Source organism: Podarcis gaigeae (genome assembly GCF_964106915.1).
Source record: "Podarcis gaigeae genome assembly, chromosome: 7".
Lineage (NCBI taxonomy): Eukaryota > Metazoa > Chordata > Lepidosauria > Squamata > Lacertidae > Podarcis > Podarcis gaigeae.
Window position 1 is genome coordinate 60,015,903 of NC_139683.1, and position 21,342 is coordinate 60,037,244.

General features: G+C 42.9%; 2 protein-coding genes across 3 annotated transcripts; both read left to right on the forward strand.

Moving 5' to 3' along the window:
• The first annotated feature begins 48 nt into the window (after positions 1 to 48).
• On the forward strand, positions 49 to 12,768 carry TPMT (thiopurine S-methyltransferase). 2 transcript variants are annotated; one of them, XM_083747064.1, is made up of 9 exons: positions 49 to 210; positions 2,388 to 2,543; positions 4,453 to 4,545; positions 6,512 to 6,641; positions 7,738 to 7,790; positions 8,812 to 8,886; positions 10,021 to 10,106; positions 11,043 to 11,087; positions 12,406 to 12,768. In XM_083747064.1, exons 2-9 carry the CDS (start codon positions 2,404 to 2,406, stop codon positions 12,516 to 12,518), a joined length of 735 nt encoding a protein of 244 aa, XP_083603190.1. In that variant the 5' UTR covers positions 49 to 210; positions 2,388 to 2,403; the 3' UTR covers positions 12,519 to 12,768. The 2 variants fall into 2 exon arrangements, 1 of the variants encoding a protein (XP_083603190.1); XR_014566215.1 differs by having other exon boundaries at positions 59 to 210; positions 10,021 to 10,518; positions 10,659 to 11,087.
• Positions 12,769 to 16,104: 3,336 nt separating this feature from the next.
• NHLRC1 (NHL repeat containing E3 ubiquitin protein ligase 1) lies at positions 16,105 to 19,965 on the forward strand. The gene has a single exon (XM_083746995.1). The coding sequence runs from the start codon at positions 16,642 to 16,644 to the stop codon at positions 17,842 to 17,844; it is 1,203 nt and encodes a 400-aa protein (XP_083603121.1). The 5' UTR covers positions 16,105 to 16,641; the 3' UTR covers positions 17,845 to 19,965.
• The last annotated feature ends 1,377 nt before the right edge of the window (positions 19,966 to 21,342 follow it).

Here is a 21,342-nt window from a genome sequence, read left to right on the forward strand (position 1 = left end):
TAGCGGGTGGGGCGAGGGGAGGAGACAATGTAGCCAGGCTCCCGTTTCCTTTCCGCGCCGCGTGGAGAGGCGGAGAGAAGAGCGCCAGCGCGCAGAGACGGAGGCAGCCGCGGCGCAAGCAGGTGTCGCTCTCCCAGGGTTGCTGACGGTGAACCCGGCAGCCGGCGAATCCCCTCCCTCACCTGGACTGGGCCGTCCTGCCTCGTGAAGGTTAATTTTTTAATAAATTATTATGGTGGTGGTTGTTTTTCTGTCCGGAGAACTCCCTCAGTTGTCTTATGGTGAAGCAGAAGCCCTCCACACCTGAGCGCGGCATTGCTTCTTCCCTCAGCACTTGGATGTGGTTTAGTTTATTTCGTGGCATTTTCCTTTTTTTTAAAAAAAAAAAAAGCTATTTGGGGGTCAGGGGTGCCAACTTGAATATTGTGGGGGCCTAGGTCAGCTGCGCACAGCATGAGCGATCACACGACGCGCCGTTTGAATAGCAATGCCCATCAACTCTGTGGGGGCCCAGACTCCTCAAATATTTTATTGTGGGGGGCCAAAGGCTCCACGGCCCTTAGGAGTCAGCTCCTTTATTTGGGGACACCAAAAACTTTACTTTTGCCCCAGTCCCCAAATGGATAAATGTCATGTGCAGCCTTGTGACAGCGTAATGCTTATCAATAATTGAACCTGTGCTTGCCAGTTCCTAGGGACATAGAGTTTCCCTGGGCTCATCCAGTTGTCCATCGTTGCATCAAGTCAGTCACTGTCACTACCACCCTCATTCCTTCTGATAATGAAGTTGGATGTGTGGATGGCCAAGGGGGGTCAGGGAGGGGACTCCACCCATCACGTAAATCAATGCAAAATACTTTACTACCTGAGGTTCTTCCACCACCCGCAACACAAAGCCTGCCCCCCAGCATAAATTCTGGCTACACCCATGTGTATGCATCAGTTCAGAACTGAAGCAGGACCTCCCTGTAGTGATTTCTGAATTTGGGGGACTTATTTCAGTTGTAAACAAAATCTGCCCTTCTACCCATATGTGGTGTCCAAGAGCCCATATAGAGTCCTTACATGGGTTCCCTATTGGTAGGAAAAAATAACAGAGGCCAACCAGAGAATATTGAGAAGCAAAGCAGCTGGTAAGCCTGATCTTTATTGATCTGTTGCAACACGCAGGAAAGGAGGAGGACACCAAACAAAGGTATGCCTTCCCTTATATAGACATTTTAAATTCCCTCACCTGGAGCTCAAGACCACCCCTCCATACATCATGCATACATCACAGAAGGGGTGTAACCCAAGACCACCCCCCTCAAACATACCTACATCACAGAAAAGGCGGTCTACAACAGAAATTTGAACGTTGTTGTTTTTCCTGTCTGTCGGGTTATCTGATATGTCAGGAGTGCTCTGATGGTGTTTCCTGCTTGGCAGGGGGTTGGACTCAATGGCCCTTGTGGTCTCTTCCAACTTTATGATTCTATGATAATGCCTTATCTGATTGCCTTTCCTGATGGTGTGTCACCCTTTGAAACTAAATTCCTGTAACAATGGGAAGGTTCCCTGCCCCCCTCCCTCCTTGCAGAGAAAACATTTGGTCAGTTTGGGAGTCAAAAATGGTATTAGGTCCGTCTTCCTGTGCTGATCTATGTATGTGCTTGGTTGGTACGTTTATGAACATTTATTATATATTTAAGACCTTAAAGTTCTTATAACATTTGCAAATAGCAAGCAGGGTTTTTTAATGTCAAAAAATAGTCCAAAAAGGACTTACTGTATATTCAATGAACTACTAGGACCTATGGAAGGGTGAGGGCAATTGAGCCATGGAATGTTGAAGTTGCCAGTTGAATGAAATGAGGTGGTTTCAGGAGGGTGAGGAAGAAGAAAAGGAGGTGTGTCACCCTCCCATGAACCCTAAACAGCACTATAAGACTGTTGGGGATGTAATGCAACATTCTGCTGCAAGTCCCCATTGTTCCTTCTGATGCCCGACTTCTAATGTCTGCTTGGAAGCAAAATAGTGCCACTCACTTCCTGTATATGCAAGAGACCACCTGTCAGTTACCTGACATCATACAAACATCAGCCCCACTTCTCAGGATTTTAGAGCGTTGTGCGGGACTTCCAAACAATGTATTTTGCTTCAAAAGGCACATTCTAGGAAGAAGACTCAGGCTGTGCTTTGAGAAGCTATTGTTATATAGTACAAATGATGCTTCTTTGCAGATTGTGCAATGCAGTATTTTACAGACATTCCATAAACTTTATTTTATGAACTTAAGCAAGGGGTGGGGAAGCATGTAAACATGCACAAAGTTCCTGGCTTAATGGGAAGGCTGGAACGTTCAGTCAATGATTCACAAGTAGTTGCTGTTCATTTTTCTTTGTAGAAAGGTTGCCTGGGCCATGGAAAGTTCTTCAGATACATTTGGAAAGGATGACTCTGCTGATGCCAAATTACAAGAATCCAGAGTAGTGACTGAAGAAGAATGGCTGCAGAAATGGGAAACAAACAATATTGGATTTCATAACGAGCAAGGACATCCGTATGTATTCTATCCTCCCATTTTATAATAAAAAATGTTTGTAGGGGTATTTGGCTTTCTCTCTCACACACAACTTGTTTAAAATACTGTGTTGAGGACTTGTTTGTGAGCAATACAGCAATTTGTTCTGAGGTCTGTTAATTCAAGGTGACTAATCCAAATCAGATTTTTTTGCTTCACTGAATCACAGGATGCAGGGGGACTCCAACTTTTTTGACACTTTTTTGGCACTGTAGCCAAAACCTCTTCAGTTTTGAAGAAGTTCTGTAGACACTAGTCTCAAAATGGCTGCCATGCCCTGGAGGCACAGCATAACACAAAATTAGAATCTTGTAACCACAGCTCTCCCCCAGCCCTAGACAACCACATGCTTGCAGTGGGAAGTCCTTCTGTCCTGCTGGTCCTAGTTGTGGATATCATAAGATATTGATTTCACACACCCACACACAGATGCTGTTGTTGTCTATCCCCTGTACTAGGAAAGAGAAAGATATGCCATGTGACCACACCACACTCACAGTAAAATGCTGTACACAGCACATTCACGCCACAGACCATAGGCACACATTCATCTCTGCTTCTCTGTGTGTGTCCATTTCTCACCCATGTGCTCATACTCATGGTTCTCACACATATACATAGCCATACATATATATCTGCCTCTTTCCGTGTGTATATCTCTTTCTCTCATATATCACACATCCCTTCCTTTCCCTCTCTCCTTTTCTCCCTCTCATCTCTCTCTCTCTCTCTCTCTCTCTCTCACACACACACACACACACACACACACACACCCCTGTTGCGCAAACATCAACTTCCAGCTTTTCCTTCTTTTATACAACAATAACATCAGCAGGCTCATTCAGAAAATAATAATAAAAAGTTTTGTTGTTGCTATTATTAAATGATTAGAAGTCAGGAACTCATGCCAATCTATCACAAACCACAGAGAGGTCTATCAGTAGGACACACACCCCCAGCCCCTCAATAGCTCAGTAGTAGAGGAGCTTCTTTACATGCATAAAGCTCCCAAGTTGGATGCTGGCATCTAGAGTTAGGGCTGCCTAAAAACCTGGAAAACTGCTGCCAGTCAGTGTAGACAATACTAAGCCAAACAAACCAATGGTCTGGCTCAGTTTAAGTCACCTTCCTGTGCTTGTGTTCACCCCTGTTCCAGAGTGTCCCAAGTATAGTTGCAATGTGTTCTCCTAATAGCCCAATTGCACAAATGCAATCCTTGTTTCCAAGCACAATTCAAAGTGTTGGTGCTGACCTTTAAAGCCTGAAACGGCCTCGGCCCTGTATACCTGAAGGAGCCTCTCCACCCCCATCGTTCAGCCCGGACACCAAGGTCCAGCTCAAAGGGTCTTCTGGCAGTTCCCTCTCTGTGAGATGTTAAGTTCCAGAGAACCAAGCAGAGTTCTGCTTCTTGGTAGTGGCGCCTGCCCAGTTAAACAGCCTCCCATCACATATTAAGGAAATAAACAACTATTTGATTTTTAGAAGCCATCTGAAGGCAGCCCTATATAATAATTTTTATTTTATTTTTTATACCCTGCCCAACTGGCTGTAGTTTTCCAGCCACAGGGAAGTTTTTAATGTCTGATGGAGCGTGCGAGGCAGAGGGGCACTAATGTCCGATGTTGTATTATGTTTTTAATATTATGTTTTAATATTTTGTTGGGTGCTTCCCAGAGTGGCTGGGGCGACCCAGTCAGATGGGTGGCATTTAAATATTAGTCATTGTAGTCGTAGTTGTAGCAACCTGGATGGTTTCATTTATTGTTTGTTTGAAGCTGTCCTTTGCAATAGCTGTCCTTTCCCCTCACAAGCTATGATTATGTTCCACTTGTATACTGAGTCAGCAAAAATAAGATATGCTCTTAAAATAATTTCTTTTCTTCTGCAGTCTCCTAAAGAAGTATATGGATATATTTCTCGATGGCAGGAGTGGGCTGAAGATATTTTTCCCACTTTGTGGCAAAACCATTGAAATGAAATGGTAAATGACACACCTCTCGTTTTCAGGAACTTTATCTTAGTAGCTTGATTTTAAAGGGGTTCTATTGGGTTAAGCCACAGAGCCTAGGACTTGCCTATCAGAAGGTCAGCGACTCGAATCCCCCCGACAGGGTGAGCTCCCGTTGCTCGGTCCTTGCTCCTGCCAACCTAGCAGTTCAAAAGCACATAAAGTGCAAGTAGATAAATAGGGAATGGTTCTCCAGAAGCGGCTTAGTCATGCTGGCCACATGACCCGGAAGCTGTACTCCGGCTCCCTCGGCCAATAAAACGAGATGAGCGCCACAACCCCAGAGTCGGCCACGACTGGACCTAATGGCCAGGGGTCCCTTTACCTTTACTGAGTTGGAGGGGATACTGCTGCAATTTTAAATTCCTTAATTCTGTGCCTAGTCAATCCACAAGGGAATCCTGTGCATTCCCCATTGAAATGAATGAGATTATGAGCAAGATTATGAGCGCTCAGGCCACGCTCTCAGCAGGTATCCATAGGACTCACCTGACCATTCCACAACCATAGAGAGGTATGATTCCTGGTGTTTGGAACAAACGGTAACCTGAAAACTGTAAGTCTGGATATGGCTAATTGTTGTGATGCTGGACTGTTCAGTTCATCCAGATGCAAATAGGTTTGGGATGCATTAAGGTGGTCTGTCCATGTTGGGTTCATAATCAAGTTTTTACCCAAATGAATCTTTTCATTTTATTTTTATTTTGTAAGCCACAGACACTTGCACAGCTTGTTATACATCTCACTTTATATTTGAAAGGCATAGGCAAACACTCAGAAAGAACATCCATGATGTTGGGATGCGAGGCAGATTTAGGGGAGTGCGCACTAGGTGCAGAGCCCAGGAGCACTGCAGGAGGTTCTGTTATTTAGAATGGAGCGTGAGAAGCAAATGGGCACTGAATTTTGGGATCCCAGGGTCTTCCACTGTTCTGACAGTAATGCAAGCTTCCGCACTTTTTTCATGGAACAGAGCTGGTTTAGATGATAGGGAAGTGACTTTCAAAATTTAAAAGAGAATGATTTAGCCAAATTTCATTGTGGTTCTTAAATCAGAGAAGAAGTCATCACCACACTTTGTATGTATGCATTTCTGTACATGGAGCCTTCCCGTCTCCACAGGGAAACGTGGAGAGCCCATGTCTTAAGATTCTTTGCCTTTACATGTCTTCTCCTAGTCATAGATGTGTGCACGATTTTCATGAATGCCCAGGGGGCTAAGTGAAGATGACTAGCAAGTGCGTAAAGAGGTCAGCTTAGAAAGTATCATCTCAGAAAGAAAATCAGCTTGCATGAGAACAGAAAAGGAGGTGGACACCATCACTCATAGTTTCTCTGCTTCAAATTCCCTACTCCCAGTGGTGCCTCGCAAGACGAAATTAAGTCTCTTCGTCTTGCGGTTTTTTCGTCTTGTGAAGCACCCCTATTAGCGGATTAGCGCGCTTAGCGGCTTAGTGGCTATTAGCGGCTTAGCGGCTTAGAAAAAGGGGGGAAGGGAAAAACTCGCAAGAACTCGCAAGATGATTCCGTCTTGCGAAGCAAGCCCATAGGGAAATTCGTCTTGCGAAGCACCTCAAAAGACGGAAAACCCTTTCGTCTTTCGTCTTTCGATGGAAAACGTTTTCGTCTTGCGAAGCAAGCCCATAGGGAAATTCGTCTTGCGAAGCACCTCAAAAGACGGAAAACCCTTTTGTCTAGCGAGTTTTTCATCTTGCGAGGCATTCGTCTTGCGGGGCACCACTGTATTTCTTTGCTTTAAAAAGCATCAGTCCTGTGTTGGGGCTGTCTTGCACATACTTGCCTATCCTGAGACACTGGTGGTTGAGGTATGGCCCTGCAGAGCACCAGCCACATAGATTTTGACCATTTTTTCTTTGTTGTTGTTTTAAAAAAAACAGTAATAAAGCATAAGTAAACTTGCTGTCTTGTCAACACGTAGGTTAGCTGACATGGGGCACCAGGTCGTTGGCGTGGAAATCAGTGAAAGTGCACTGAAGGACTTTTTCACAGAACAAAAACTTTCGTTTTCAGAAGAAGCCATTCCAGGCATCCCTGGTAAATTACTGAAGGTATGTATTGGGGATCAAGGAGGTGTTCATTTTAATGTGAATATACCTAATTCACACTCCCTTAATCAATACAAGAACCGAAATGCAACTTTCTTTGAAAATTTGTATTTCTCCAAATTTCCTGGTGCAGTTTGTGGGAGCAAAAGTATGTATGGAATGTATATATTAATAAAAATAATATACAGTACAGGGATCCATTATCAGGAGAAATTTATTGCAAAAATGCATACACTAGGTAAAAGTGCACACAAAAATATGAATTTTAGGAGAAATGCCAACAAAAATGCATACAATGTTTTAAGTGGATTTTTCAAAAAATAATTCACAAGCTGATGCAGAAATGAGGTGAAATGGATTAGATTGCATGCATTAGATTGTTTTAATCTTCGCCGTGAGTTTGTGGGGAGGACTATACCAGTGCTATACCAGCTGCACTGGCTCCCGGTGGAGTACAGGATCAGGTTTAAGGTGCTGGTTTTAACCTTTAAAGCCCTATACGGCCTAGGACCCTCATACCTACGGGACCATCTCTCCTGATATGCCCCACAGAAGAACTTACGGTCTTCAAATAAAAACATCTTGAAGGTCCCAGGCCACCGAGAGGTTAGGCTGGCCTCAACTAGAGCCAGGGCTTTTTCGGCTGCGGCTCCAACCTGGTGGAACGCTCTGTCACAAGAGACAAGGGCCCTGCAGGACTTGACATCTTTCCGCAGGGCCTGCAAGACAGAGCTGTTCCACCTGGCCTTTGGTCAGGGCGCAGCCCGACTCCCTCCTTTGGCAATCTTTACAAAACTTTAGTTTATGGTTGCCATCAATTTTGATTTTAATTAATTTTTATAATGTTTTTATAATGTTGCACTATTTTAGTGTTGTTAGCCGCCCTGAGCCCGGCTTCGGCTGGGGAGGGCGGGATATAAATAAAAATTTATTATTATTATTATTATTATTATTATTATTATTATTATTATGGCTGTCTAACAAATAAAACAATAGTTAATTTTAATTTTTGATTTAAATATCTTACTAATTGTTCTTTCTGCTTTGTTGTTTTATTTAAATAATGCTAACTCAATGTTATCCCTGTTTCTCACTGTAGAGCACAACTGGAAATATTTCTTTGTACTGCTGCAGTATTTTTGACTTCTCCAGGTAGGAACAAAATGATGATTCTGAATATTTCTGCAAAGTAGAATGGTGCTAAGCTCTGTTTGATCTCACCCCATCAAATATTTCCTAAGAAATAAGGACAGACATTCACAATATGCTGGATAGAGCATATTTTCCATCTTAATGTGGTAATTGCTGATGCATCATTATTTCCAGAAAAGGGAGGTATCTTTTCCAATTAATTATGATTCAATTTCCAGTTTGCAAGATCAAGTATCTCTCGTGAACACTGAAAGTGTTTCAGTGCAGTTACATGTACACAGATTGCAATACTCTTGACTAAGAATTCTTGGTGCTGCTTATAATCTGTGTAAAACTTTCTGTTGACTTGAGTAGTATGTGGCCTGCACCCCCAGACCTGATAGACAAATTTCCCTAGCTGGGGTTAAATCTCTGATCAGTCAATTTTGTTCCTAAACAGAGTGGACTGATTAGGTAGATCGAAATATGATCATCTCCTTTGTTTCAACATGAGATATTTAAATAACATTGTATTAGTTTTACTCTCTTCATTCCATTTAGTAACTTAAGGAGATTCCTGGAATGAAAGTTTCCATCTCCTCCTCACCCCAGCAGCTCCCTGCATGCTCTGCACACCCCAAAAAGCCTCTAAAGAGGACTGGACATCCTCTTGAACAATGTGGGGTGGAACACAGGGATTGCTGAAAGGGGAAGGATAAGTCAAAAGCAGAAAAAGTTCATTCCACAAACTTGTTTTTGTTCATGGAAGGCGTGGACACTTTCATATGGGGTGGTTGCTTTCCCATGTTTACAGGATGCAGTCTGCTCATTTTGACCTTCAGCTTCATTGAGTGCTCTGGATGAAAATCCCAATTGCATCATCTGGGTGGCTCTTGCTTAAGCAGACTGAGAGCTCTGTGCAGTAATTTAAAACCCCACTGCTTTTTTATGCAACATCTGTCTTTCCTGTCTAGATCATAAAACTGTGGTTGTTACAGCTTCTGATATGCAATGCTTCCTCCCTCTCTCCTCCTCCTTGTAGCGCCATCACTGGCAAGTTCGATGCAATTTGGGATAGGGGATCTCTAGTAGCTGTTAACCCTTGTGACAGAAAACGGTTAGTAACTATCGCTGAAATTTATGCTCTGTTGATGTTGAGACCTACTCTCCGTCCTTTGCTAAAGCCTCTGGCTTTAAGGAAAGGATAATTTCCTCTTTGGCATCATTGAGTAACTTGTACAAGCCACTCTGCCACTTGAGGCTACTCAAGTTCCATAACACCCAGTTCCATAATACAGTGGTATCTCTGGATGCGAACGGGATCTGTTCTGGAGCCCTGTTCACATCCTGAATAGAACGTAAGATGCGACTGCACATGCGCGGGTTGCGTTTTGCCACTTCCGCACATGCGCGTGACATCATTTTAAGTGTCTGCACATGTGCGAGCAGCAAAACCCGGAAGTAACGTGCTCCATTACTTCCAGGTTGCCACAGAGCGCAACCTGAAAGCGCTCAACCTGAAGCACATTCAGCCTGAGGTATGACTGTAAATGGAATAGCAATGGAAATCCCTGGCTTGTTGAAGTTAAACCTAAAGCAGTTGCCTCACACACCAGTCCAACAGGCAAGCGGCCACATGGAGTGTGGGTGAAGTGCTCATTTTCAGGCCAGAAGGCCTGACCTTTTAAGGGACTTTGGGTTTGCAAATGGGGCAGGGCCTACAAGAGGTGAACTGGAGGCAGAGGTTCAGGTTTGTCCATTTCCCATTCTGTAACAATACTCTGTACTTTGTTGTTACAGAGCTCCACTAAAGATGAACCCACAAATGTCAAAGTTTTGTGCTAGATTTTGGGAGATAATAGAGCTTTGTTACAGTGGCCCTGCAATGGAGATTTGTTATAGTGCTGGGGTAATCCTTTCTTTGTTAGGGAGATTGCTTGTTAATGGCCCAAAATGAGCATGTTTCCTTGATGAGAATGTTTGCAGATGTGTTTGCAAGGAAGAAACTGAGTGGAGTAGCAAATCTGCTACTTCCATAGAAGTGCAAATGCTGCTTTTCTCCAGTTAGTATTTATCTCTTTGTAAATAAACCAAGTATTTTTAAAAGGCTGTAAAACTCAAGTCCCCTCTCCTCCAAAGGGAACTGAATCCAGGAAGGTCTTACTGCTTGGGAAAGTGGGAACTGTGTGATTGTGTTAAAATCCACTGCCTGAAGTGACACAATGTTTGGGCTTCTTAATTTTCTTTTTAGCTATAGCCAGTTGATATTATCACTAATGGACAGCAGGTGTCGTTGTCTACTAGCAACCTGTTTATATGACCCAAGCAAACATAAAGGTAAGATATTATGACTGAACTCCATCTTGACATTGTGAAAATCCTACTTATAAATCATGCAGCCTGGTTTCTTGGGAAGGGGTGACCTTTTGTGACTAGAGATGATTATGGAACTCAGGCATGGGGCCAACATGAGATTTTGAGGCAGCACACGTTCAGCAAGACTGAAAAGTCAGGTTTCCCAAATGTCTGTTGGTCTGTGATCCCAGTGCACATTTGATTTTCCCCATTATTACTTGCCTACTTTTTCATTCTAAAATTGTGCTCGAGGCAACTTATAAAATACCATGGAGAAGGTTGTAGCTCAGCAGTAGAGCATCTGCGTTGCATGCAGAAAGTCCCAGGTTCAATCCCTGGCTGAAAATGGCCCTGTGTGAAATCCTAGACAGCTGCTGCCAGATGTTGTAGACCAGTGTTTCCCAACCTTGGGCCTCCAGCTGTTTTCAGACTACAATTCCCATCATCCCTGACCACTGGTCTTGCTAGCTAAGGTTGATGGGAGTTGTAGTCCAAAAACAGCTGGAGGCCCAAGGTTGGGAAACACTGTTGTAGACAATGCTCAGCATAAGGCAGCTTTCTATGTTCCTAATTCAATGCAAAAACAAGATAGCGGGTCAAGGGATAACAACATAAAGGAATGCGCAATCCAAGTGTTTGTGGATTTCTACTGCCAGTTGATTGCAAAAAGATGCAATTAAGGTTAATATTTGGGGATCAGGAGAAAGCCACTGTACAAGGGTTACCCATGCAATTTCCCACTTTCTCATAAATTGCACCCATCCTTCTAAACTAGGTTTGGCAGTATAAGTGGCCCTCACCAAACTGGCTTGAAATTGAACAGGTTGCATATGTAAACTTGTGTACGGTTATTAAAAGTGAGTTTATCGCCGTACTTAGTTTGATTTCTCCTTATTAATTGGTTGGTTTCTTTTTCAGGTCCACCCTTCTATGTTCCTGATTCTGAAGTGAAACATTTATTTGGTGAGTCAGCTGAACAATGGTTTTGACTTCTGTCAAAATGCATGTGGCAGACCCAGCGTGCATTCACGATGTAGGAGCAAACTGGGTGTTTTTCCACTGACAAAAGACAGTGGCGCTGTTTGAGAATGTTTGCTTCCTAAGCAGAATCCAATGGCATCCAGAGTCTGAAAATAGACACCAGAAATGTATCAGAGCCCTCAAAAACCATTACTTCCCCAATTTCTTTTTTCTGCTGATTATTTTGTGCTAGGGAAAAGAAACTTGAACCTGCACGTCTAGTCTAACAGATCCTGTCTCCTTGTGATGCAAGGTTACCTTCAATACAGAGCCCTAGTAATTTAACCTAAATTCTTGGACCATTCCTTATTCTCTTTAGATGTTTCAGATTGCCTACTTGCACATAAAGGTGGCATCCTTCATCTTGCTTCTCCCTAATTTCTTTAGACAATACCTGCTCTGTGGATTTGAGCATGGTGGTGCGGTTTCAGTTTCATCTAAGTCTGAATCCAGCCTGTGCGATCCACACATCGTCACACAATTCTCTCCACTGCTATCAGCAGATGCAGGAGATATGCCCTAATAAAAATACTGGTTCTGCTATCCCTGTCACTGCCAGGAGTGCTGTGGCTGCCTACTCTGGTTTCTTACTGCACAATATGTGCGCAGAGGGTAATGTGATCACTGTATACAAGTATCACAGTGTTTGTAAATGCAGCCTCACTGTGTGTGTTTGTATCCCGTAGCCCTTTTATCATATACGTGAACAATGCAGCATGCCTTTTTGCTCTCGTGATTTGGAGTCAAACTGTGCAGGCAAAGGAACATATTTCACCTGCCTTTAGATTAACCACAGTTTGTTGGGTATGGATGACCTGACAAGCAGCAGCTAATCTAAACTGGAAGGGAAAGCTTCCAAACTCCTCATGGCTACACAGAAGAAAAAGGAGGGGAGCACACTAAACTTGATGTGGCTAATTCTCATCATGCTCAACTATTATTGGACTCAGGGTAGCCTGTGTGGTGTTCTCCAAGTACTGTGAACTACAACTCCCATATCAGTTCCAGCCAGCATGGGATGATGGGAGTTGTAGTCCATCACCTCTGGAGGGCGCCACATTGACTAACTTTGTTTTAGCGTGGCATCCAAATGAGACCATTCATGGCTGTTGTGAGGGCTTAACTTCTGCTTGCTTAAATGAATGAATAGCCCAAGTGAGAAGACTTTGTCTCTAACAAAATTTATCCCTGGCAAAACACAAAGCAAGCTTTACTTGTCCGTCTCTAGATCAGTAATTTCTTGTTCTTACTTTCCTTTCAGGCAAATCCTGTGATATTACATGTCTTGAAAAAGTCGATGGCTTAGCAGAGAGGCCTAAGAAGTGGGGTTTAGATTACTTTTGGGAGGTGCTATACATGCTTGTGTTAAAATAGCCAACAACAAGCATCTTGGGCTGCAGGTCTGTACTCAATTACCTTGAAACAAATCCCACTGAATGGAGAACTCTTCAGAGTAAACATGTATAAGATTTTCCTGTTAAGCGTGGGAGGGTGCAGCTCTTTACTGAACATTTGAACATTATTCAAAATGAGTAATTCTCTAGCTATCAGATTTGACTTATAAAATCTGTACTTCAAACTCATTTTATGTGAATTTCCATATAAAAGTCACATTATTTTTGTCTGTTTTGCCTTCTGAATTATTTCACTATAAATACAGTTTTGTAAAGTTGCCAACCTCAACCTTTTTCTATCTAGTCCTCAAATAATGTGAAGAGGCAGTCTCCTTAGCCATGTTAATACTCATCAGCAGACATGTATAGCGTTGCTATATTCAGAGAGATGTATTGTTATGTAATTGCCAGCTTTCCAGTTTTAGGAGATCCTTTCACAAGGTCTGCTTCAATTTAAGGAAAGGATACTGGTGACATACTGGAGTTAAGAGTTGTTGCTATTGTTTTTTGTACCATTTTTTATTTACAAATGTACAGGTTGAGCAGGAGGAAGCAAGCACACACCCAAATAAATTGTACTACTTTTGTGACAGCATCAGTTCATCCCTAATATTTGAGAAATTCCTAGCTCCACATGTCACCACCAAAATCAGCAATACTGAAGGTAAATTATCAGCAAAGCGGTGGAAAACTTTATACTCATATGATTTCTGTAGGTTACAATGGAGACAGCTTCAAGCTGACAATTTCAGGGTACAGTCTAGGCGTAGTGAACACATCCTAGTGGAAGCTGCTTCACACTTTATGTTGAAACAAAATAAAAAAATTCCTTCCAGTAGCACCTTAGAGACCAACTATGTTTGTTATTGGTATGAGCTTTCATGTGCATGCACACTTCTTCAGATACATACTTTATATGGCATTCATACCTGCTATGGGTACATGAGCATTTCCTACAGCAAACATGTAATGTGTAAGGGTAGACAGAGTTCTGTTTGTTTGAAACCTTTTTACACCACTCTTCAGTCAAAAAAAACCTCTCAGTACAGCAGACATAAGCTTAATCATAAAAAGTAGCTCCTTCCCACAGAATTACAATGGAAAGCACCTGATAAAAGGTAAAGGTAAAGGTACCCCTGCCCGTACGGGCCAGTCTTGACAGACTCTGGGGTTGTGCGCCCATCTCACTTAAGAGGCACCTGATACAAAGCACCTGATACAAAAGGAGAAATGGATGAGGAGTAAAGGGTGGGAGGGGGGAAGAGTCAACAAAGTCAGACACCAGCTCCTAAAGTTACAACATTATTACAATGACCAGCTGGTTAAGAGAGTGTAGGATCCAAACGGAGCTGGCCTCTCAGTAGAGCCGCTTGACAACACAGTGAGCATTTTCGGGGGAACAGCAGCAAATCAAGGCTTCCTGGTGTGTATGTCTGCTCTTCTTACTGTACTTTCACTAAGGTTTCCTGAAATAGTTTAGCCGTAGGAAACATGAAAGCCATATAACAGTGTGAAGCGCTTCTGATTCAGAAACCTTGAATGGATCAAACCACATGAGGTATATAGCCACTCCTCTTTTGCCTCACTGAGTTATCGCTTAAACCAGGCGTTCCCAGTTTATTTGGTGCCCACTACCTGTTTGATTCTGTAAACTCATCCCAAGTGCCCCCTACCCTATAAAAAGCATTATTCAGACCCTGTAAGGATCCCACTAGGAAGATAATAACACAATGAACTTCAAAAAAGTGACAGTTAATTGCAGCATTGGATTCAGAATCCAGTTAAAACTAAAATTGGTTCACTTGATCCAGTGTTACTAGCTATTCAAAGTCTGATAGTCTAGGGTTGACATACATCTGAACATATCCAGAATACCGCATTTATCAGCAGTGTCCTTGCGGAAATCAGTCAAATGTCTGGGAAAATTCGGATGTATGTCAGCAGTGCTGTTCTTGCAGATTTCCCCTTAAAATGACTTTGGCACCTTCCCACTGTCCCCTTTCCTCTTAGCGGCCTCCTTTGGGAACCACTGGCTTAAACCAATAGAACAGGGCAGTGTAGGCATTATTAGTTCAGTTGCTAGAATGGCTGGTGTCATTCATTACCTGAATTGCCTTGTGTCTATATGAATCCTTCTGATTCAGCTGTTCCCTCTGCTTCTGCCATTCCATACCTTTATTACAAGTGTCTTTTCCATACTGTGAAGAAAACCCTGCAGCTGAGGAAACAGCTGCTGCCACAAAAGCCCTTTCTTTTGCTGGGGGGTGGGGGGTGGGAATTGAGAGGCACCAGCCAGGAGAAGCAGCTGGTGGCACATGTAGCAAGAGAGCACTTTCCCCCCTCTGTATTCCATCCGGGTGCTTTTGCACTGAAAGTGGAGAAGCATTCTGTCAAGGGCAGGATGGTGTTCATGCTATTTTCTTTTTTAAACAGTTTGAACATTCACAAGGGTGGGGGGAGGCTGCCTGTCATTTGAAAACAGTGCCAAACAGGCCTGGGATGGTCACTTGGCTTGAATGAGAAACTAAGTTGAGATTTAGTCAAGAATGGCAACTTAAATGAGGCAGGGCAGGACTTCCTTTAGAAAAAGAACAGTTGATTGGTAAACCGTTATTCACTCAACCTCACTATGAAGGTCCCTTGGAAGGCATGGAGATAGCATTTTTGTCCATGGGAAAGGGGTGGGAATTTAAGGTGCCACAGGTATGGCTAGGGTTCTTCTGTGCAACCTCCCAAAAGCTTTCTTAAAACACACACACACACGAGGAGGCTCTGTGTTTTTTAATCAATTAAAATATATCTGAAGCGATCCAGAACATGTCACGCTGCACTCACACCAACACAAATATTCTGTCTGCTATGCAACAGTTAAAAGAATAGGATAATAATAATAATAGTAGTAGTAGTAATAATAATAATAATAATAATAATAATAATAATAATAATAATAATAATAATAATAAAATTTATACCCTCCCATCTGGCTGGGTTTCCCCAAGCACTCTGAACGGCTCCCAACAGAAAATAATAATAATAATAATAATAATAATAATAATAATAATAATAATAATGCGATAAAACATCAAACATTAAAAACTTCCCTAAACAGGGCTGCTTTTAGATGTCTTCTAAAAGTCAGTTGTTTATTTCCTTGACATCTGATGGGTGGGAGTTCCACAGGGCAGGCGCCACTACCGAGAAGGCCCTCTGCCTGGTTTCCTGTAACCTCACTTCTTGCAGTGAGGGAACCGCCAGAAGGCCCTTAGCGCTGTACCTCAGTGTCCGGGCTGAACAATAGGAGCCACTCCATGGGGATGGGAGGAGAATGAAGTCAGGAGGACAAAATGGGGCAGCGACTGGGGGAGAGGAAGCACCAGCAGCAGGAAAGAGAGGACAGAGTTACATATAAGTAGATCTAGAAGAAAGTGAGACAGCAAATTTGCAAAATAAATAGGAGTCAGCTGCAAGGGCAGCCTTAGGTCAATGGTGTACCTGATCTCTCTCTAAATAATTAATAATCCCTATTTTTTAAGAAAACACTACCAACATGGTTGGCTTTGGTTATACCTGAGGGCAGAGTCTCTTGTAAATTTATAAATGTTTCTCATGCTGAAGTCCACAAGACAGCCTTTGAAACCAATTTTACACCCCGCCTCTGCTCACACCATTTATTTGTTTTAGTGGACTTTAATTGAACAGTGATCCTTGAGAAGTGGAATGGTACAGTAAACCCAAACATACTGGATTGAATTTATACGGGTAAAGATGGGCACCTTACCAGTATTCAGGTTCATATTGCAATTGAATCAGGAGCATATTTATTCCCATTTTCACGCAAGCTAAAAATAAACACTGGAAAGAGAAGGCGAATACATGAATGGCAGGTGCCCTTGTGAATCTGTTGCTTTATCGTAAAGTTTCCTCAAGGGGGCAGCAAACTACAACCAACGCTGCCATTGTGGAATATCGCTGTGGAGTTCACTGCACTCACTCTGCAGGAAGGCCTCTCTCTCTTATGTAAGAGGGTCTTGTGACTGCACCCACGTGACCAGATGGCATAGGGCACCATCAGCAGAGCAACAATCCTCGTAAGAGGTGCACAAATGTCTGCCAAGGCCGGTGACGGCATGCAGACCACGACAGAGCTGCTCGACCAGACAGAGAACAGTCTGCTCGAATGCAAAGTGTGCTTTGAAAAATACAACCAGCAGAAAAAGCGCCGGCCAAGGAACTTGCCATGCGGACATGTCATGTGCCTGGAGTGTGTCACATCACTGGCCCATCCCCGGAGTTTAAAGCTGGAGTGCCCTTTCTGCCGCAGGGCTTGCAAATCTTCCGAGACCAGCGACTGCTTGCCGTTGTTGCACCTGATGGAGATCTTGAGCTCTTCATCCATCAGTGTTCCGGTTTCAGGAAGGACCGTTGAAGCAGCTGAGGATGTGGCGACGCCAGCATCTCAGGTCTTAACATTTCACCTGTCTTTCGGAGGATGGGGAACCCTGGTCAACCCAACAGGGATTGCTATGTGCCAGAGGTCTGCCTGCCTAGCGGTGGCTCACGACGGCAAGAAGAGGATTAAGCTGTTCAGTTTCAACGGGCGCGTCATACAGCAGTTTGGAGAAAGAGGGCAGGCGGGAAATGACATCAGGTACCCGACCGATGTCACCATCACGCTGGACGGCCATATCGCAGTCACGGACAGCGGGGATCGTTCTGTCAAAGTGTTCGACTTCAACGGCAGGGGAAAGCTGGTTATCTCCGAGTCCTTTGGTTTACCTTGGGGTCTGGATACCACGCCTCAGAACGATGTGATCATGACCGATTCGGTGGCAGGTGCTCTGTATCGCTTGACAGCCGACTTTAAGCGGGGGGAATTAAAGGGGGTGGAAAAACTCTGCTCTAATTTGTGCGACCCGAGGAAAGTGGCCGTTTCTCAGGCCTCTGGGGCCATTGCTGTCATAGAGCATTCAATGGCGAAAGGACCAAGCTGCGGCTGCACCATGCTGAAAGTATTCGCTGCAGACATGCAGCTCATAAGCCAGGTGGACACTTTTGGCCTCAATCTAGTATTTCCTTCCAAAATATATGCCAGTGATGTGACCTTCAGCAGGGAAGGTCAAGTAATAGTAACCGATGGCTATAACCAAGCAGTCTTCTGCCTTGGAAAACCTGAAGAGTTCCCTATGTGTAAACCTATCATTACCCAGGGTCTTTCTTACCCTTTGGCATTAGCTTTCACACCAGACAGTTCTCTGATGGTCTTGGATGGTGGAGATCATTCTTTAAAAGTATTCACAGCTAGCTGAAATATGGGGGGGGGGGTTGCTTTCACATTGCCTGATCCAGTTCACAGCTTAACAGAGACTATGTGGAAGCTCTTTGTGCCTAACACCCCAACTTATTTAAGGGTAGCTGATTAAGTTGATGGATTATGTCGAAATGGCTAAAATGACCGGAAGAATTAGAAATCAGGAAGACCACAATTTTAATAAGGAATGGGGGAAATTTATAATTCATCTTAAAAGCCATTGTAAACAGTTAACATCGTTAGTAGGATTGGAATAACGTTTGTAGTTTAATGGTGAATTTTGAACACAACGGAGAGGTAAAAGATTTGGATCATTATAAAAGATGCAGGAGGAAATGATTAACAATAAGACCCACAAAGGGGAGGAGGGAAGTCCAGGAGATTCTTTGGAATCTTGTTTCTATGTTGTATGTTGGATATGTGACGGTAAAATTATAATCTGAAAAACCAAATAAATAAATTGAGAGAGAGGGAGAGAGAGGAGCTGATATGAGTCTTATCCATGTTGTGTATTGTGGAATCAGTCCAGTGGATGTGAACTAGGCTACTTAAGGCTGTAATAGGTACTGTAACCACAGGCTAGTGAGGAAATCCCACTGAACTAAGGTGCTGGATGTTTATGTTGGCCATTGCCAAAGGAGTTACTTTAGTTGGGTATTAGAGAAGCTGTATGTGAAGAATGCTGGTAACTTTCTATGTTGGGCTGTAGACAGGCTTGTGTTTCCCTTGGATTTTCGAGGGCACATGTGAAAGCCCACCTTCAGCCAGAATGTATGACTGCCCCCCCCCCCCTTGCATAAGCAAATGAGTGTTTAAGAGAATGGGCAGCATCTGTTAGTGCAGTCTTCCCCCAATCTGGTACCCTCTGGGTCTTTTGGACCACAGATTCCATTCACTCCAGCTGCATCACCTTCCCAGCTAGCACTGATGACAGTTGCAGTCCAAAACATCTGGAGGATACCAGGTTTAGGAAGTCATGTTTTATGACATTGCACTGGCCATTGTAAGCTGACCCAAGAAATTCAACACTGGCAGCATTAGTCAGGGCTGCTACACTGGGGATAGATGCCTTCACCAGATGTGTTGCCAGGTCATCCTGCAAAGCATTTAAGCGGAACAAAGCGGGGCAGAGAAGGGGCATGTTCAGGATGGTGGAGGCATGGGAATGACTCATGGCCATGCCATTAAACCAGCTTTTTTCCACACACCTTGAAGCCAGTTAAACTAGTGCAAACCTGCCTTTTCAAGGGTGTTCCGCTGGGTGTATATTTTATAGAACAGATCATCTCCATCTGCTTTATACTGGATACCTCTGAATCTGTCATTGACCGTTGTAACTACACATATTTATAGTAGGAGTGCCTGTTCGGCTCGTTATATTATATATTTTTTTCCATTGCAGATTTAAAAGAAACTGTGATCTTAATTGTATTTTTTGGGTTGTTGTTTAAATATAAAAAATGTAAAAACTCTTTATTTTGATGAATGTAAAGTGCCGAACTGCGCCTTACACACAGCTGTGCTTCTTTTCTATGAGTTTCAGTTAAAAAATAATGGGGGGGAGGGCTGCTTAACCATTTCCCTTCTGGCTGTTTTTCTGCACACCCCCCCCCCTTTCCATTCCATAGAAGAAAAAATACAGGTGCCAATATAATATTTCCTGTACAGAGAAACGCACCTGGGGTTAATTTGAGTTGGGGGGGCAGCTGGCAGAAAAGTTACATAACCCCTCCTTCCTGCCATTTTTCAGCTGAAATTTGTGGCCTCAAAGGCTGTTTTTAGATTTTAAAAATCATACACATCAGAAAGAAAGATCCCTTTGGTTGCATCTCTAAACAATACATAATCTTTGTTGCTGTTAGAAACAGAAGGCCCAGTGTATTGCTGGTAACGCTAGACACAATTTATTTCTGTTTTCTTAAATATAACATAGAAGTGTTTTTAGAATGTTATTGAGATGAGCTTAAAGAATCTCTGATCATGGGATAATCAGGCTGTTAGGATGGGGGGTGGGAATGTAGTGCCTTTTCCCCACTGGTTATTCTGGTAGAACTGCTACCTTCCTCTTTGATAAATTAAGGAAGAAATAAATTAAAAACTCATGAAAATACTACAAAAAGTTTTAAACATTACAGGTTGACCTGGAGGGAAAGGTTTACTGCATCAAGATATTGATGACTTAGGACCTTGTGAGATTAAAAAAAAAAATCTCATTGTGTTTAATAATGAAATAAAGGTATGCATTTTCTCTTTTCCTTCCTTGTGGGGAAAATGTTGGAAGTCCAGTACCTACTTGTGGCAAAAAATTGTGGAATTACATTAGCATGGAAAGGACCCAATGAACTCTGGGGTGTATCTTCCATTTTATCTGCAAACGTGATCTTTTTAATGATGAAATTGTCACTGTATCATGCCATGCTGTTGTTGATTAGGAAGCACTTTTCTCTGGCTGCCTCAGCAGTTCACCTTCTACACACTGAGAGCCAAAACAGACACCATTGAGATGGTCGTAGGAAGGGAAGAGATTTGGATATACGGAAGATTAAACTGTGAATTATATATATATATTTAAAGTTGGAGCCTAAGTTAGTTGTACTTAATATCTACTGAAAAAATGGGATGAACAGAGTCATGACTTATGTTGCATTGGGGGGGGGGGCACCAAATTTTGGCCTTGCACAGGGCTCCACTGAAATTTGAAAAACCAAAGTCCTCCCCCGATTTGTTACAGTTGTTTTTAAATATCCCATAAGATAAACTATGGCAACATTATTAATACAACTTGTCCAATAGCTCAGGGCCGAAATAGACTTGATGTGAGGCGGAATCTATAACTGGATCGCAGGACTTTTTGTTTTTATTTGAAATAATCCACAAGACTTGAATCTTTCAGCATCCTACTAAAAACTGCCCCCACCGTGAAATCTGTAATGCCTTCACACCTACATTATGAATTTTATTTATGAATGTGCAGTTCTGTTTCTTAGAATAGTCCTTCCATGTTTTATGTCTCCCAGTGCATTTGGGAGTACTGTGGATGCCCCATGAAAATGATGGATGCTGCTGCCTCGATCCTTGAATTGTCAGATGCCTCCAGCTATGGCCAGCTTTCTCTGTACATTGAAAAACACCATTACCATGCCTTTCTATTGGTCTATTTAAGTTTGTTGGAACTCCAGATAAATGTGAACACTGTATGTTGCAATACAACATGTACAACAGTGATCCCCTCCCCACTGAGTGTTATCTTCATCACCCTGTCGCATACAATGATTCACTGAGTTTCAAATCACATTGTTTCTGTTAAGAGCTAGTAGTAGGCATAGCAACGCATCAACTCTTAATGAAAATAAGTGTCTTAGTCTAATGCGTTGACTATGCTTTGAACGCAAGTGGGGGAATCTGCAGTTTTTGCAGGAGGAGGAGGAGGAAAAAGAATGGGCAGTGAAAAGAGGATATTTTGCCTCCCACCACCCAAACCCGTGTTGGCAAACCT